The sequence below is a fragment of the Diplotaxodon limnothrissa genome, linkage group LG3 (assembly GCF_057381915.1).
Source record: "Diplotaxodon limnothrissa isolate DT_005_m linkage group LG3, D_limnothrissa_male_GT1.1, whole genome shotgun sequence".
NCBI classification, from domain to species: Eukaryota; Metazoa; Chordata; class Actinopteri; order Cichliformes; family Cichlidae; genus Diplotaxodon; species Diplotaxodon limnothrissa.
The window spans coordinates 20811643-20829430 of record NC_140598.1 but is presented as its reverse complement, the minus strand read 5'-3'; the positions used below and the strand labels follow the sequence as shown (position 1 = coordinate 20829430).

Here is a 17788-nt window from a genome sequence, read left to right as displayed (position 1 = left end):
CATATGCATCAACACTACAATGAGCGGGTGGAGGGAGGTTTGGAGTCTTCTCCCACCCCCATTCTCTGCGGCCTGCTGGAGCGGGAGGGCTAGTAGGAGGAGTTGGCCGTCCGACTGCGGTCTGGGGTGTGGGGCCTCCCTGCTGCTGCGGAGTTGGGGTGGTCTGCCTCTCCCCACCGCAGGGAAAAGGGTAACACCACCTGGGTCTGGGTGCAATTCCCCCCTCCAGGGGCAAGGGTACCTAGACCCGGTTTGTAGAGTACGCTTGGGGAGTGTAATTGTGTGTACAGCGTCTCTTTATGTCTGTCTCCACGTTGGTTGAGTATGGAGTGAGTGCATATGAGAGCATGAGGGTGGGAATGGATGTTTGTGTCTGTGTGTGCCTGTATGTCTGTGTCTATATGTCAGGTTGGGTATCAGACGCCACCTCTCTGGGGACACCTCAGGCCCTCCAAGGTTTGGAGGCCTATCTCCACCCACCACCACTTCCCCTGCCGGTGGCGGACTCCCTCAGGTGTCGGTGTGTTGGTGGTTCTTTGTGTCTGGGGGTGGGCGTCCGGGTACACACCGGCTCACTCCTTGGCGGCCGCTTGTCGGGGCCTGGGGCCTGGGGCTCGCTCGGGCCCCTTTGGAGGTGGGGTGCCCCCGGCCTCTCGGCCTGGGGCCCGGTCACTCAGGCGCAGCTGGGGGCCGGCGGAGCTCACGGGCGCGTCACTGCAACTCCCCCTGACTTCTGCTCCGCGGCTGCTGGGCGAGCCCTCATCTGGGACTCTCCTCAGCTCTTACTGGGACAGTGGCGCGGCTGCCCCTCTGTTGGTCTTCCATGGTCTCTTGTGTTCTGGGGGCCTCTGGATGTCTGGAGTTTTGATCTCCTCCATACCCGCTTCACACCCTGGAGGACGGGGCTGTGGCCCCCCCACACTCCCTAGCAGATCATTACATGGAGAAACCTTTGGAATGCAAGCATGCTGATCCACACAGGTATGCACACATGGGTATTCACAGACGCGGACTAAAGCTTTCTTGGCTGCTGCCTCAAAGCACACTGTGCGCTGTCTATCTTGCGTGCTGCACAATATCGTTTATTATTTAGTAAATATTGATATCTATGACTAGCTAGTTTATTGTGATGGTGCTTTGTTTTCTCTATTATTATGTTGCTCTTTGTTGTTTGCTGTCTCCTCTGTTTGTTTTTTTTGTTTGTTTGTTTTTTTTTCTCCATACAGGTGACCCAGGAGTTCTTTTTTTTTTTCTCTCTCTTCCCCCCCCTTCTCACAGTCTCTTCTCCCCTTTGGTTTTCTTTCTTTCTCTCCCCCTCTTTCTCTCATTCATTCCCCCTGTCCTATTTATTTAAAAAAAAAAAAAAATGACAAAGGATGAACTGAAGCTCTGCCATCACGTAATGTCGCATACTGCTGTTTCTGATGTCATTTAAAAAAAAAAAAAAATACAAACCACAAACCTTAAACTAAATAGAGTTTTGACTCTTTGACTCTTGTACAGCTATTAGAACAGAAATCCAACAGGGTTTTCAGAATCCAGTTTGTTTCAACACTCAGAAACAAGAAAAGCCCCCAAAATTTAAGTCTTTCTGCTTTCTTGAAAGTGTAAGATACAAAGCAGCCCAGACCATCACACTACCACCACCATGTCTGTCTGTTGCAGTGATGTTCTTTTGATGAGATGCTGTTAGTTTTATGCCAGGTATAACGGGACTCAAAGCTTCCAAAGAGTTCAGCTTTTGTCTCGCCAGTCCAGGGAAGGTTGTCCAAAGGTCTCAGGGATCCACAAGAGCCCCAAGACACATTTTAGGCAAATGTGAGACAAGCTTGTGTGATCTTTTATATCAGCAGTGGATGTCTTCTTGGACCTCTGCCATGGACACCATTTTTGCCTTCTCCTTCTCATTGTTGAATAGTGACCTCCAGCCTTAACTGAGCCAAGTGAGGCCTGTAGTTCTTTAGATGTTGTTCTGGATTCTTCTGTGACCTCCTGGATGAGTCGTCGATGTGCTCTTACACTGGAAGTCCCAGGCTTTTCTAACCCTCTGTCAGCCAAGTGGAAGCTAAATTGGCTAGTCTTTTAGCCTCAATTCATATGTAAATTAGGTCATTACCTGAGAAGTGGGGGAGTGGGGGTGTGTGAATGATTGCTGATTTCTAACTGCCAACTGCCTCTTTGTTTGTGTGTGGGGGTGGGGAGCTGCTAAAAGCTGTGAACTTCCTTTTGTGTTGAGGTGGATGCAATTGTCATCTTGTGGGGGTTTACTAGGGTTCCATCACTACATGACTGCTGGTCAGCAAACCTGGGAAACCCACAGTATAACCCCAGCCCTGCAGTATATTGCAAGTAAACCTGACAAGTTTGGTATCAAGTTTTGGGTGGCTTGCGACCTAAAATCCAAGTACATTTGCAATGTCTTCCCATATCTTGGCAAGGACCCCAATCGTTCCAGTGGGGAGAGACTGTGAAAATGTAGTGATGAGGCTGATGGAACCATTCCTAGACAAGGGCAGAAATGTTACCACGGACAATTTCTTCACATCGCTTTCAGTTGCGCAAAAACTTCTTAGACGAAAAACCACCATCCTTGGCACAGTCAACAAGATTCGCAGGGAAATTCCTCAATCCGCTAGAAAGACAGATCGCAATGAATTCACCACTCAGGTATGTTGCAGGTCTTTTGTGGTTCTCTAGCATATCAAGACTATCTCTCCACACCGTTACATATTCCATATGTACGGGTTACGACCCCTTTGGTCGTGGCGTGTGGATATTTCTTTAAGACACTCCGGCACGCCCAGCTACGCCCCACAGCTTACGTACAAAACAGCTGTGCAGACCTGACACCGATGATCGTTGATCTCCACTTATTGTGTGTGTGTGCGAAAGAGTGCTTACCTTGAGAGTACTGTGTGTGTGCGCGTCTATTGGAGCGTGCTTCGGCATCCTACGTGGGCAATGTATTTCTCCCTTCTAGGTCCCCTGGTAGCCCCGGTATTCCCCTGGTAGCCCCGGTATTCCCCTGGTATCCCTTAGCTTGGTTCCCCCTAGCTGGCCCTTGCTTCCCCTTGGTTGGTCCCCCTTCCCCGGCATATCGCCTCGAAAAAAACACAGGCTTATGGGCCGGTCAGACCATGCTGTGCAGCTGCCGGCTAGCAAGTAGCTCGGCTACAGTGTGGAATCACGGCGGGGACACGGCTTCAGCGTTCAAGCATACGCTGTCGCCTTGGCACTGTGCAGCTCGGCTGCTAAGTGTGTTAACACAGAGGGGATACGGCTTCAGCGTTCCAAACGTTCGCTGTTGGCCTGCTTAACACTGTGGGAATAAACAGTGGGGAATTATGCTACGGTTCATGCCAGCTATCGTTAGCCGGCCTGCGAGTAGCATTCCAGCCGGTTAGTCTGTCTGGCGTGTTGCCCGCAGCTCGCGGGTTAACGCGGCCAGCAGGGCTCCGCTCGTAGCTCGGCTACATTGTGGAAATGTGTCAGAGTTCCAAGCATATGCTTTTACCTGTCAGCACTGTGACACAGGAGCTAATAGACAGTGGAAGGGGAGTTCAGGTTGCGACTAGCGCCGGCTACCTGTTAGCACTTCCTGGTTAGCGTGTGGCCCCGCCCCCTTGTTTGGTAGCAGAAGTATGGCAGCCCACACGTCCCGAACAGGTCTGTGTATGGTATTTTTGCCTTTTATGGTAGGCACGAGCAGTGTGGCTGTGCCTGGGTGAAAAAGGGCAAATATATAACTAATGTGAAAGCAGCCTAGAGCATGCTGTGCTGGCTGAAGTAGCTGCTGCTTGCATGCACTGCTTTGTTGCCAGCGCGGTCTAGGCAGACCGTGCTGGGTTTGAAAGCATTAAATGGCCCGCCCCTCCCCCTTCTCCTGCCTCCAAAAATGAGAGAGCAGGCTACTATGGGGAACATGGCTGCCACTGCTGTGACTCCAGTTAGGTAGGCCATGGGCTGGGTCCCCTCCCACACCTGTTGCTGATTTACTGCTGGCCCCTCCCACAGCGTCCCTCCCATGAGTCCGCCTCTGTGAGACCTGGGCTTGGAGGTTGACTGTCGGGTGGCGGATGTTGAAGAAACTTCCATCCTCTCCTCCGGTGTTGCCCACCTGTCCCTGGGCTGCCCCCTGCTGGTCCCCGGGCACGGTGTCTGGCGGGTTGGGTCCCTTCAGCTCCTGATTGGAGCATGCCGGGTGTGGGGAATTAGCCCTTCCTGAGGTCCCCTCTAGCTGAGTGGACCTCCAGGTTGTTGCTATCATGCAGCCTCAGCGCCTACTGCATAAGGTGTTGCTGCTGCCTGGTTGCAGGCCGTGTGTGCCCTGCCTCCTGGCGTTTATGAGCCCCTGCCCGCAGTTGGATGCTGCCGTGCATGGCGGGAGTGGTTGCCTTTGGCGCTCCCCTGTAGCCCCCCTGGTCCCTAGTTGCCCCTTCGGGCCTTCCCTGGGCAGGGCAGCATGCCCTGACAGGGGCGTGAGGGTTACTTATGCCCTGCTGGTGGCCATTCTGTCACTCCCTCTATGGATGGTGCTTGACACGTCAGCTGCAGGCGGGCTGGGCATGGAGAGCCCACCCCAATCCTGTGCCTCTCAGGCTAAATGAGGATAATGGCTGCAGCATTCCCTCCCAGGGCCCCGCCTCTGCGAGGCCTGGGTCGGTGGAGGTTGATTATCATGAGGTATTGAGGAAGCTTCAATTCCCTCTGGCTGCCACTGGGGTAGGGTCCGGACGGGTGAACCCATGTCTGGGTTCCCTAGTTCTGGGGCCCTCCCACGGCATTCCCTCCCATGGCCCCGCCTCCTTGAGGCCTGGGCTGGTGGAGGTTGATTGTCAGGAGGTTGATGTTTATGACGCTTGGCTCCGGTCAGACGACTAGGGTTGCCTGATGGGACTGTCTGTCTGGCCTGTGGCCACCTGCTTCACACCCAGCCGCTCTCCTCCCTCCTGACATCCTTTGAGTTGGGCCTAGTGGCCAGCTCCTATTGCCCGCGCTTCACCGGTTAATACGGCAGTCAGACCTCGCTGCGTCTGACGGCTCGGCCAGCAGTTGACAGTTCTCTGGCCTGCGGCGCTGGCTCTCTGTCTGACACATTGCCCAAATGTTGCGGGTTACGTGGCCGGCAGGGCCTGCTCAGTGAGCTGACACCCCTGGTGAGTCACGTCCCTGGCTGCACTGCAGCTCCGGGCAGTCTTCCCCTGGCATGTTGCCTGCATTCGCCGGCTTACATGTCAGTTGGACCTCAAGGTTCAAGGTTCTTTATTTGTCACATGCATAGTTATACAAGTATAACACACATTGAAATGTAGCCTGACACGCTCCTCGACATGTGCAAAAATGGGGGGGGTAGAGGAAGAACATTATATATATATATAGTATATACATTGGGTGAATGTGCAGTAGTAGCAGTAGAACGCTACTACTAGCACTACTACTGCAGTAGTGCAGTAGAACGCACACCTCGCTGCGGCGAGTGTGCGTTCTCGAGCCTACTTTAGCCGGATTCTCTCTGGCATGTCAGCTGCTGCAGCTCCTGGCTGTGTTCACTTGGCGTGTTGCCTGCGCTTCGCCAGTTTACACGCCAGCCGGGCCTCACTATGTCTGATTATTCAGCCGGCGAGTGGGTGTTCTCCGGCCTGCTGTGCATGGGTGTCTCGTTTTCGAAGTTCACTCTTGCTGCTCTCCTGTCTGCGGACAGCGCTAGCAACCGCTCAGCCCTGGGGCAGACCTTCGGGTTAAGTCCTCACTTGGCTTTCAGTGGGCTAGACCACCAGCCCCCCGTCTGCGGATGGCTGGGCGGCTCCGTGGTTGGACGGACCCTACAGGTTGCTTCCCTGCCTTGGCCCTGCGTCTTTGTAGCTGTACTGCTGCTGTGTTCCTCTGGCGTATAGCCCGCGGTTCGCCGACTCACACGCCAGTCGGACCTTGCTGTGTCTGATACGTCAGCCGGAGAGTGGGTGTTCTCCAGCGCGCAGCGCTGGCTCTGTCTAGTGGGTTGCCCCTGTATCGTGGGTCACCTGGCCAGAGCAGGTGCTCAGTGAGCTGACACCTCCCGTGTGTCTGTTAGTGTCTCATCAGGCCCACTCTGCTCTCCCCCTGTCTGTAGACACCGCGGAGTGGTTGCTATGCCCCAGTGATGAACCTTGGGTTGCCACTTGGGCCCTCAGTGGCCTGAGACACCAGCACCTCCCCTGTCGTGGATGGTCCAGGTCAGCTGCTCTACACCTGGGACAGGCCCTGGGCCTCATCCTACCTCGGCCGTCCTCTGAGTGGCCGAGCTGCTGCGACAGGCTCTCTCTCTCCCTGGCTCTGTGTCACTGCCTAGTGCCAGGCAGGGATCTGTTGTGACTTGACTTCTCCAGCTGGCGGCTCCGCCTTCCCTTCTGGGGCGTCATCCACATATCGCTGGCTTCAGTCATAGCGATAGCCAGCTGCTGGGCGCGAGTGGCTTGGTAGGCTGTGTTGCCCTGGCGTTTTGACCGCGTTCGCCGACTTTCACACCAGTCGCACCTCGCTGCGGCGAGTGCCTTCTCCAGCCTAGTGTAGCCTGTCCTGTCTGGCGTGTTGCCCGCAGTGCGCGGCTCACGCGGCCAGCAGGGCTCCTGACGTTCCTTGATTGGGACGGCTTCTTGGCTCTGACTGCAGGTTAAGCCGCGGCCGCTGCTGCTGCAGCTGCAGGCTGTGTTTCCCTGGCGCATTGCCCGCGCTTCGCCGGTTTACGCACCAGCTGGACCTCGCTGTCTCCGATGCTCAGCCAGCGAGTGAGTGTTCCACAGCCTGCAGCTCCAGGCTCTCTGCAGGCGGTTCACCCGTTACACGTTAGCCTGGCCTCGCTGTGTCTGATAAGCCAGCCAGCGAGTGTGTTGTGTTCCAGCCTGCGGTGCTGACTGTACTCGAGTGTCTCGTCCTCGAGTTCACTCTTGTGGCTCCCCTGTCTACGGACAGCGCTCGGCAGCCACTTGGCCCTGGGGCGACCTGCAGGTCGGGTCCCTGGCTTGGCCCTCCTCTCCAGCGGCTGCACTGCAGCTGCCGGCTGTGTTCTCTGGTGTGTTGCCCGCCAGTCAATCCTCACTGTGTCTGATACGTCAGCCAGGGCATGTGTGTTCTCCAGCCTCCTTAGCCAGTCTGTCTGGCATATGGGCTGCTGCGGCTGCGGGCTGTGTTTCACTGGCGGGTTGCCGCATTCGCCAACTTGCCCGAAAGCCAGTCGGTCCTCGCTGTGTCTGATGCCTCAGCCAGTGGGTGAGTGTTCCCCAGCCTGCGGCGCTGGCTCCCTGTCTGGCATTGCCCGCTTCTTGCAGGCACCCAGTAGGGTCTCCTCTCAGCGGCTCGATGATCTACGCTTCCTCTCCTCTTCCTGCTCCTGGGTTTCCAGGTTCGGGCCCTGGGCTCCGAAGGCTCCAGCTGGGGATCCTTGGGGAGCATATGCGTGGGCTCGTCCTAGCCGACTGCCCGTGCTTCTGGCCTTTTGTCGCTCCGACCGCATGCCACGGGTTGAGCTTGTTAGACCTTGCTGTGTCTGACGTTTTGGCCAGTGAGTGAGAGGTCCTCAGCCTGCGATGCTGACTCCCGGTTGGTGCTTTGCCTGTGTGTCACAGACTTACATGGCCAGCACAGGGTCGCCCAGTAGCTGGGACTTTGTGTCTGACCTCGAGTGTCTCATTGCGAGTTCACTCTTGAGGCTCCACTGTCTGCGCACATGCACGTGGTGACGGTGACGGGTAGACCGCCTTGCTCAGCCCTCCACTTATGCAGGCTGGGCTGCCACCCCCCCTCCCTGCCTTTCAACAGCTTTGAGAATGGACGAGCCTTCACTGTTGTGATTGGTGTGGGGCTAGGGACAGGCCTAGGGCGTCGGGGGGTTCCCCGGAGGCATCGTCCTTGGGGGGCTCAATCCTGGGTAGCGGTCATGTCCGGTTAGGGGCTCTGTTGGCTCTCGGGTGACTGTTTCCTCGTGGCTGCGTGCAGCGGGGCTAGGGGAGGGTCTGTGCTGACGGACGTGGGTTACTGACCTGGTAGCCTGGCTGCCCCTGGGTGGGTCCGGGATGGGAGTGAGGTTCTGGGGGCGCTCCGTCTCTGGGCTGGAACCCTGGCCGGGCCTCGGGGGCTTGGGTCCTGGTTGGTGTGTTGCCGGGGTTGTGGGCGGGTGGGTGCATGGGGGCCCAGCCCTGGCGCAGGGTGCCGCCGGTGCGTCGAGCCACCTGGGGGGCTCTTCAACTGGTGGGGGAGATTGTCAAATCTTGCAGGAGCTTTCCGCTCTTCAGGAACTCTCTCTGCAGGAGGGGGAGATACAGGAGAGGTGGAGGAAGATCTCAGCCTGGGCGTCTATTGTCTTATGTAGTCTGGAAGATGAGTGGATGGTGGGGTGGGTGCAGTTTTCTCTGTGGTGGGGTTGGGTGGACTGTCCCGGGCTCTGTGGGGCCGGGAGGCGCTGCTGCACTGGGCCCCAGTCTGGATGGGCCTGGGCCCCCTTTCCCTGGCGGGTCGCGGAGTATGGGGGTGCCTACTGGGGTCAGCGGGGGAGCTGGCCCCAGGGAGGGGTCACTTGCCCCTCCCTTCCTTCCCTCCCCATCTCCAGCTGCCTCCCTCTTCCCGCTCCACCACAACCACCCACACATGCAGGGCCTTGGAGTAGGGGTATGTCACCAGGGTGCAGAGGAGGCTACCCCACCCCCCTCTGTCCCCTTCTGGCTGCCTCTGCCTCAATTTTATCCCACAACTTCGACATTCACATTACTCACACTCTCATTACACATACATATAGGATCTTGGGGGTGGGCACGATACACGGAATCCAAATTACCATCAGGGCGTACACCTCACCCCTGGCGTCGTTGCCCACCTCTCAATTTTAAATACACGTAGACATTGAGGGCTAGCAGGAGGGACTATGCGCTTACCTGCTGCTCTCTGGCAGGTAGCTCCATGCCCTCCTGGGTTTTAAATGCACCTTAGAACACACATGCATCAACACTACAATGAGCGGGTGGAGGGAGGTTTGGAGTCTTCTCTCACCCCCATTCTCTGCGGCCCGCTGGAGCAGGGGGGCTAGGAGGAGGAGTTGGCCGTCCGACTGCGGTCTGGAGTGTGGGGCCTCCCTGCTGCTGCGGAGTCGGGGCGGTCTGCCTCTCCCCACCGCAGGGAAAAGGGTAACACCACCTTGGTCTGGGCGCAGTTCCCCCCTCCAGGGGCAAGGGTATCTAGACCCGGTTCGTAGAGTACGCTTGGGGAGTGTGATTGTGTGTACAGCGTCTCTTTATGTCTGTCTCCACGTTGGTTGAGTGTGGAGCAAGTGCATATGAGAGCATGAGGGTGGGAATGGATGTTTGTATCTGTGTGTGCCTGTATGTCTGTGTCTATATGTCAGGTTGGGTATCAGACGCCACCTCTCTGGGGACACCTCAGGCCCTCCAAGGTTTGGAGGCCTATCTCCCCCCACCACCGCTTCCCCTGCCAGTGGCAGACTCCCTCAGACATCGGTGTGTTGGTGGTTCTTTGTGTCTGGGGATGGGCGTCCAGGTACACACCGGCTCACTCCTTGGCGGCCGCTTATCGGGGCCTGGAGCCTGGGGCTCGCTCGGGCCACTTCGGAGGTGGGGTGCCCCCGGCCTCTCGGCCTGGGGCTCGGTCACTCAGGCACAGCTGGCTGCCGGCGGAGCTCACGGGCGCGTCACTGCAACTCCCCCTGGCTTCTGCTCCACGGCTGCTGAGTGAGCCCTCATCCGGGACTCTCCTCAGCTCTTTCTGGGACAGTGGCGCGGCTGCCCCTCTGTTGGTCTTCCATGGTCTCTTGTGTTCTGGGGGCCTCTGGATGTCTGGAGTTTTGATCTCCTCCATACCCGCTTCACACCCTGGAGGACGGGGCTGTGGCCCCCCTACACTCCCTAGCAGATCATTACATGGAGAAACCTTTGGAATGCAAGCATGCTGATCCACACAGGTATGCACACATGGGTATTCACAGACACGGACTAAAGCTTTCTTGGCTGCTGCCTCAAAGCACACTGTGCGCTGTCTATCTTGCGTGCTGCACAATATCGTTTATTATTTAGTAAATATTGATATCTATGACTAGCTAGTTTATTGTGATGGTGCTTTGTTTTCTCTATTATTATGTTGCTCTTTGTTGTTTGCTGTCTCCTCTGTTTGTTTTTTTTGTTTGTTTTTTTTTTTTTTTTTTTTTTTTTTTCTCCATACAGGTGACCCAGGAGTTCTTTTTTTTTTTTTCTCTCTCTTCCCCCCCCTTCTCACCGTCTCTTCTCCTCTTTGGTTTTCTTTCTTTCTCTCCCCCTCTCTCTCTCATTCATTCCCCCTGTCCTATTTATTAAAAAAAAAAAAAAAAAAAAAAAAAAAAGACAAAGGATGAACTGAAGCTCTGCCATCACGTAATGTCGCATACTGCTGTTTCTGATGTCATTTAAAAAAAAAAAAAAAAAAAAAAAAAAAAAAAAAAAAACAATCATGCCACTGTGCAATGTGTTCACTGCTACAGATACACATGTGGTAAATGCAGTCTACAGATACCATGGCAGTGCCAGGATTGTGAGTGATTCCTGAAAATGTTGAAATGTACTCACTCACTTTTTATTATTATTTGTAAATATGTGTACAAATGGTTGGGGTTTTTTTTGTACTGTTTTCATCAATAAATCTCAGCAACAAAGGAAATACACCCATGTGTGTTGATTTCTCCCTAAGATGGCAAACTGAAACACAAGTTTCCTTGTGGCTCAGGAAACTAACCACTCCAAGTTGGTGACTTTAGGAGATTTATTTTCCTGGATGATTGAGAATGCATCAAGATGAACACAAAAGGAAGTTCACCGCTTTTAGCAGCTCCCCCCCCCCCCCCCCCCCCCATTCACACACCCCCACTCCCCTCCAGAATTCTCAGGTAACAACCTAATTTACATTTGAATTGATGACTAGCCAATTTAGCTTCCACTTGGCTGAAGCTAAAGCCTAGCTAAAAGCCTACCAGCCATTTGGCTGGAAGGCGGGTTTTAAAGGTAGAAAAGCCAAATGGCTGCTCTCTGGGACTCTAATTAAACTAATCTGTTTCTGAGATTTCTTCATGTGTGAATAATGGTCCTCACTGTGACTCACTGCAGTCCCAAAGCCTTAGAAATGTTTCTGTAAGGCTTTCAGATTGAAGTCTTTGTCTTGTTTCTAAAAGAAAACCAGTATGCCAGCAAAAATGCTCCCATGTGGCTAGACCTACAAGGCTCATAGTGGGCAGCCCACCTGGACTTTGGTGCAGGGCCTAGATAATAATAATAATAATAATGGATTGGATTTATATAGCGCTTTTCAAGGCACCCAAAGCGCTTTACAATGCCACTATTCATTCACTCTCGCATTCACACACTGGTGGAGGCAAGCTACGGTTGTAGCCACAGCTGCCCTGGGGCAGACTGACAGAAGCGAGGCTGCCATATCGCGCCATCGGCCCCTCTGGCCAACACCAGTAGGCGGTAGGTGAAGTGTCTTGCCCAAGGACACAGCGACCAGGACAGAGAGTACGGGGATCGATAGATGTACTGTTCCCACTGGGTGGCAAGAAAACGAAAAAAATCCTTCATTATAACAATTAAATATGAGTCAGTGGAACATTATCATAAATTTTCTCACTATGAGGCACATCAATCTCAAAACCTAAAACACAACAATAAACTCCTGGAGTGATTTATCATTCCACAAATAGGAAAACTGTCTATCGCCGTCTTTGCTCCTCATCCTGCTCCTCTTACACAAAGTCTTCCTCTCTCTCTAGCTCTCACAGTCCCCCAGGTGGAGGTGGATTCAGGGGTGGAGTCTGTCCAGCTGCCCTTCAACACCACACTTCACCTGCCTGAAGATGCTAAAGTGGAGTGGAAGGACAGTGGCTATGATGAGGTCCATGTGTATGAGAACGGCTCTGACAAGCCTGAAGAACAGCACCAGGTTTACAGAGACCGAACGAAAATGAATGAAGACCTGCTGAAAACTGGAGACCTCAGTCTGACCCTGAAACACCCCACAGATGGAGACAACAGGACCTACACCTGCACCGTCTACAGCAGGGAGGGAAACATCCTGCTGAAGAAACAAGTGGAGCTGAAAGTCAGAGGTCAGTGCTGTAGATACAGGTCAAAGGTCAGAGGTCATGTAGGAGTTTATTCTCTAAAAGCTTTTAGTTTGAATCTTTTTTCAGTTCATTCAAATGAAATTAATTCTTTGATGTTTTGATCTAAAAGCCAAAAATGTCAGGCGGAGCAACGGCGTGTTTAAATGAACACACTAAGAAGATTAAAAATTATCCTAACTTCAAAATAAAAGCCTCTGGCATGATTTGAGTTTGGATCAAATCAAAAAAAGTTTTTTTAGTTTAGTCCAAATCAATGTACATGTATAAATATCAATAGTTTTAAAGCTGCTGAGATCATTCAAACACTTTGATCCAGTCATTTGGATGTTGTCAAATGTCAGGGCGGAGCAGCAAAAAATATGAGGCTTTTATTGTGAAGTGAAAATGATGAGAGTGATGATCCAGAGGAGCCCATGGGGTCTTTGTGGATGGATGCAAAGGTTTGTAGCTCTCCTTGTAAAGAGAAACAGCTTGAAGCTACAGAGGAGCGTCTGCAGAAGAAGACAGGGGAAAGAGGAAGAAGCTGAGGCCGCTGGAGAAAAGACAGGAAAAGGAAATCAGCTTCATTTGTTGGAGGCCGTTTGTTCATCACACTGAAATATTCCCACTTTAGAGACAGGAAACAAAGTGAAGTGTGGATTGATGTTTGTCTCCATGATTTGGGCCCTGGAAGCATTTCTTCATCTCCCACTTGAAGACATATTAATGTCAGCCTCACACGTCCCACAGTGGACAGATTTCTATTTCTAGATTGATATTTGGAAGGTTTTCATATCTTTATCTAAACCGGGTTAAACCAGGTGTGAGTCACTGCAGCAGCTCTGTGCCAACAACCAACCAACAACTGGGTGGAGTCCCAGCTGAAGCTGAGAGATACTCAGAGATCAGAGACAGAAGCAGCTGTATGTAAGCGTTCTACAGGACGGCTGACACAAACCTGATGTTACTGATGTCTCCTAGATAGATCTCATGGACCAAAGGCTCTCTGTGTCATCTCGGCTCCAGCTGAACTAAACTGAGAGTGAATTTGGGCTTTCAGGGAGGGGTGAAAGCAGAGCGCTGTAAAGGAAAGGGCTGTGATTGGTTCAGAACACGTCAATGAGAAGAAAGGAAAGCTTCAGGGCAACATGAATGAAACAAAGTGTTTTGATGACGACTGAAAGCCAAAACTGTCCCTGAAATCAGAATCCAGTTCATCTCCAGCCCCGTCAGCAGTTCCAGCTGCAGTGCTGTTACAATAATAGTCATCACTTCTAGTTTCACAGCAGCAAACTGGGAACATTCAGCGTCTCAAAGATTGACCTGTTAGCACCTGCAGACATTGTTGAGCTGGGTCTGCTGATCTTGTCTTCATTTCTCCACTATTTGGAGAAGCTTCAGCAGGATCCACAGTCAGAGTCAAAGTGGAGTTCTAGCATGGACGTGACGCTCCAAGAAGCTTCAGACAGACAGTGTTCTCCAAAAGTTCTGCTCTAAAAGGAAACTTTGAGCTGGCTCTGTGATTGTTGTAGTCAGAAGGATGGAGGCTGGATCTTTGATGAGTGCTTGCACACAGGCTGTCTTTAAGTATTCTGGGACACAGCCAGAGGACAGACGAGTGTTCATTATTGGAAGCAGCCGAGGGGCAGGGACATCCCAAACTTCACTCAGGAACTTTGGAGGAATCATATCTACACAGCTTGATGAGCGTTTCAGTTGTGCCACAGTCCTTCAAAGCTCCTCCACAGAGACTGGCACAAAAGAAGATCAGATATGGTGGCTGGGGTCGGGGACATCAAGAAAAGAATCAGGAGCTGCTGTTTTGGATTTCCTCTCATTCATTTGATCCTTCAGAAAGTTTAGAAAGTGAAGACGTTCCTCACTCGATGCCGTAATCTGATGAAAACTTGCAGGATTTCAAAGACGCTCCACTGAGCTCCAAAGAGCTCTGGGCTGTGCTTATTAGAATGAATTAACGGAGAGAAATAGCCGGCCCTCGCCTCCTTCACCTGTTCATTGAAAGCAGTCGTTCATGCTTTCATTTCTTGATGACGGAGCTGAAGATTCACCTTCTTCCGTCTCCTTTCTGCCCTCCGGCATTGTCTTTTCAGACTGTGAATGTCTTTGTGGATCCAGGGCAGCGAGCGAGCACCACGTTTAGTCCTGATCTTAAAGGTGCAGTTGAATCTAAAGTGGATGTACAAAGGAGGTTCAGATCATTCAGAGTGTTTGTGTGTGTGAGGGAGGAGGAACACCAGTGGTGGTAGAAACACTGATGAACATGTTTCTCCTGCTTCCTCATGAAAAGAGCGTCAGCGTACTGACACGGCTGCTTTTGCCTGATCACTTGGAAAAATGATCTCAAACAGAATCCATCAATGATCAGAGAGAAACACATCAGCTCAAAGCCTGGAGTTCATACTGAAGCCCACAGTTATATGTAGGCCAACAACACGCTGTTTGAAACCAATGAATTTACTGCACTGAGGAACTCAAATGAGTCAGTAAGATCATCAACATGGATCTTAAAATCAGCAGCTCAGATCATGTGATCACACATAAGAACCATGGAGCAGGAAACATCTGAGAGTTCAGCTCCAACTCTGATGGAGTCTTAGGAGGGCGGAGATACCTGCACAGATAGGAGCTGTTTCACACTTTAACAAGCAGCACCTCCAAACTACACCCTTCATCCACCTTAATAGGGGAGCATTTGAAGCCAAAGCTCCACCCACCCAGCCACTTTCTCTGGGCTGACTGAAACAATCATATGTGGGGTCAGAGTTCACAGACTAGACAGTCCTCTCCAGGTTTCATCCTGTTTCTGTTCAAAACATCAAATCAAGCTGATGGGAAGTTGTAAAATCCTTCAGAATAAAAGCCTGACTATTCACAGCTCCAACATTAAGAAGAGCAAAGTGAACCAAGGTGGATGGAGGCAGCAGAGAAACTGTAGGGTGGAGCTGAATGCTTCATCAATGGGATGATGCAGCAGATTTCCTCCACCTTGCACAAACTGTCCTGTTAGTTATTATGACTGGAACATCCAAAATGTCTCCAGAGGCTCCGAGTCCAGCTGAACATGTATTAGTGTTTAGAGTGGAACTGAGGTGATAGGGACTAGGACCTGGGGGACGTCAGTCAGTGACGGAGCGGTCAGCAGGTGTGGGCAGGTGTGGACAGGTACTTGATGGAGTGTTTCCTGCTGGACTCCATATGATATGTTAGCAGAGAGGATCTGGCTCCTGATTGGTTGAAGTGGAGCCATCTGCTGCAGAAAGATGCCTCCTGTCCCAGAAAACATTGAAGTTGTCTCTAAAGCCCAGGCTGTGGGAGTCACACACAGAGGAGAGCCAGGTGTGGAGGCCGAGCAGCCGCCCAAACGCCCCACGGCCACAGGTGGGAGTGGGGCCGCAGATACAAACACTACGGTGGGCTTGTTTCACGGCCTCACAAAGACACACAAAGTCCAGTTTGAGGAAGTGGGAGCGCTGTTTGGAGTCCGGTTGGTGCCCATGTGGATAAGGATGGTGTCGGCCTCCGGATGGGATCGTATTCTGACAGGAAACTTGTCTAAAATGTCCCAGAGCGTCGGGCCGGGAAAAGACAGAGCGCACGCCTCCTTTATTGTGAAATTCCTCACCATGGTAACTGAACACATCAGCTGGTCTGCAGCAGGTCATGTTCAGAGTTTGAGGCTCAAAGTGTCCCATTTTCACTGATTGTTTCCCGACGACATGCTTCACGTGTGATATGGATCCTCTGCTGAAGGAATCTGCTTTCTATCCACAACCTGTTGATCCGTGTCTGACTAACAGCAGCGCAGGAAGCCCTGCAGTTACAGAGAAACTGTCTGAGTCGCATTGTTGCTGCAGTTTACCTGCAACTGCTGTGAAGAAAAAGTCTCCATGTGTTTGTGTTTGGTCCTAATCTGCTGCCTGTCTGTTTGACATGCTGGATTTCCAGCTGATCGATGACAGATTAGAAACTGATCAGTCTATTGATCACACAATATTCCATCAATAGAACTGATTGGACTTTGATTTGTGTAACAAAGTGATTTCCACGTCTCCTTCATGATGTGACAGTGTCAGAGCTGAATGCACTTGTAGAGTATCATGTTTTTATGGCTCACATTTAAAGTGTTGCAGCTCTAATGTACAGCTGTCATATTAGAAATAGAAGCAGCTCTGATTTTAGTGCTCAAAGAAATCTATGAAGTGATGAATTCACACATGAACAGTTTTCTGCAGCGTTCCTCTCGGCCTTATTTGCAGCTCCACTCTTGTTTTTGCTCTAATAATTATTTCTCTCCATGAGTTGTTTCTCTGCCTGAAGGAGGCGCCACTCCATCGCTTCATTTAGTGCAGAACAAGAGTCACATGATGCTGCTCTGAACACCAATCACACTTTGTACAGCTCATGTTGTGTTTGTTGTCCTCTCAGTGTGTCAGGTGGAGGTGGAGGAGGGGGCGGAGTCTGTCCAGCTGCCCTTCAAAACCACACAAAACCTGCCTGGAGATGTTAGAGTGATGTGGGGGCACATCAAACCTAAACCATCATTGATCGTCCACCTGTATGAGAACGGCTCTGACCAGCCTGAAGAACAGCACCAGGTTTACAGAGACCGAACGAAGATGAATGAAGACCTGCTGAAAACTGGAGACCTCAGTCTGACCCTGAAACACCCCACAGAGAGAGACAGTGGAGAATACAGATGTGGAGTCTTGAACAAAGACATCTGGGTCAGACTGAAAATAGTGCACGTCAACGTCAAAGGTTTGTGACTTTGTGTGTGTGTGTGTGTGTGTGTGTGTGTGTGTCTGTCTCTGACTGTCTTGTGTCTCCTCTGCAGGGAGAGTTCAGGTCCAGGATCAAACAGGGGACATCAGGAACAGAAGCAGCTCCATTGATCCGACTCCTCTGATGGCTGATCAATCAGTTTGATCTGTGTGTTCTTTGATTATTGATCAGTGATGTCAGAGTGGAGTCAGTGTGATGTTGTTGTTGTGTGTTTGAGACTTTTAGTGTCCATGAAGGTCTCTGCTGCCGTAGATCCTCTGAACTGTGACAGAGGTCTCACTCTGGAGGAAACTCTCAGCACTTTCCAGCAGCTCCTCCATCATGGAGGACGTTCCCTCACTGTAACAGGTGGAGGAGAGAGGAGAGGAAGCACAGGTGGATCCTCTGAGGAAGAGGAGCGTCCCTGCAAACCTCATGATCACATGACCAGAGCACAAGCATGTGCAGAAACACATTAAAGTCAGCCTGTAAACACGTTTGTGTAAATTCTAGTCGTGTTTTTCTGTTACATTCAAATAAAAGCAGAGAAAGCAGAACAAATGCTGAAGCTGTCTGTGTGGAATAAAGGAGTTACAGTACTCACACACACACACACACACACACACACACACACACACACACACACACACACACACATCTGTCTCCAGCAGCTGTCTGAGCTGCAGTCTGTATTGTGTGTGTAATATCTTCACATGTTTCTAACATTACAGTTTTATCTTCAGGTGTAAAATCAGCTACTCTGCTGTCTTATCCCCTGATCAGAATCAGAATCAGAAAGGGTTTTATTGCGGTGCTTCAGTGCAAACATACTGTCATAAATTACGCTTAAATAGACATGAAAATAAAAATAAGAATAAGAATTAAAAGTGCTAAGTA

General features: G+C 51.6%; 1 protein-coding gene across 10 annotated transcripts in view; it reads left to right on the top strand.

Annotated features, from left to right (window-relative positions):
• The window catches only part of LOC146634876 (muscle M-line assembly protein unc-89-like), a 73404-nt gene extending 56119 nt beyond the window's left edge, over positions 1-17285 (top strand). For 6 of the 10 annotated variants that reach the window (XM_085379085.1, XM_085379053.1, XM_085379062.1 and 3 more), the window contains 3 exons: positions 11786-12112; positions 16556-16888; positions 16965-17285. In XM_085379085.1, coding sequence (XP_085235211.1) covers positions 11786-12112; positions 16556-16888; positions 16965-17056 — 752 coding nt within the window. In that variant the 3' untranslated portion in view covers positions 17057-17285. Of the gene's footprint in view, positions 1-5624; positions 5628-6862; positions 6871-11785; positions 12113-16555; positions 16889-16964 lie in introns of all 10 variants that reach the window. The other 4 variants (XM_085379103.1, XM_085379112.1, XM_085379120.1 and 1 more) reach the window with 3 other exon arrangements.
• The last annotated feature ends 503 nt before the right edge of the window (positions 17286-17788 follow it).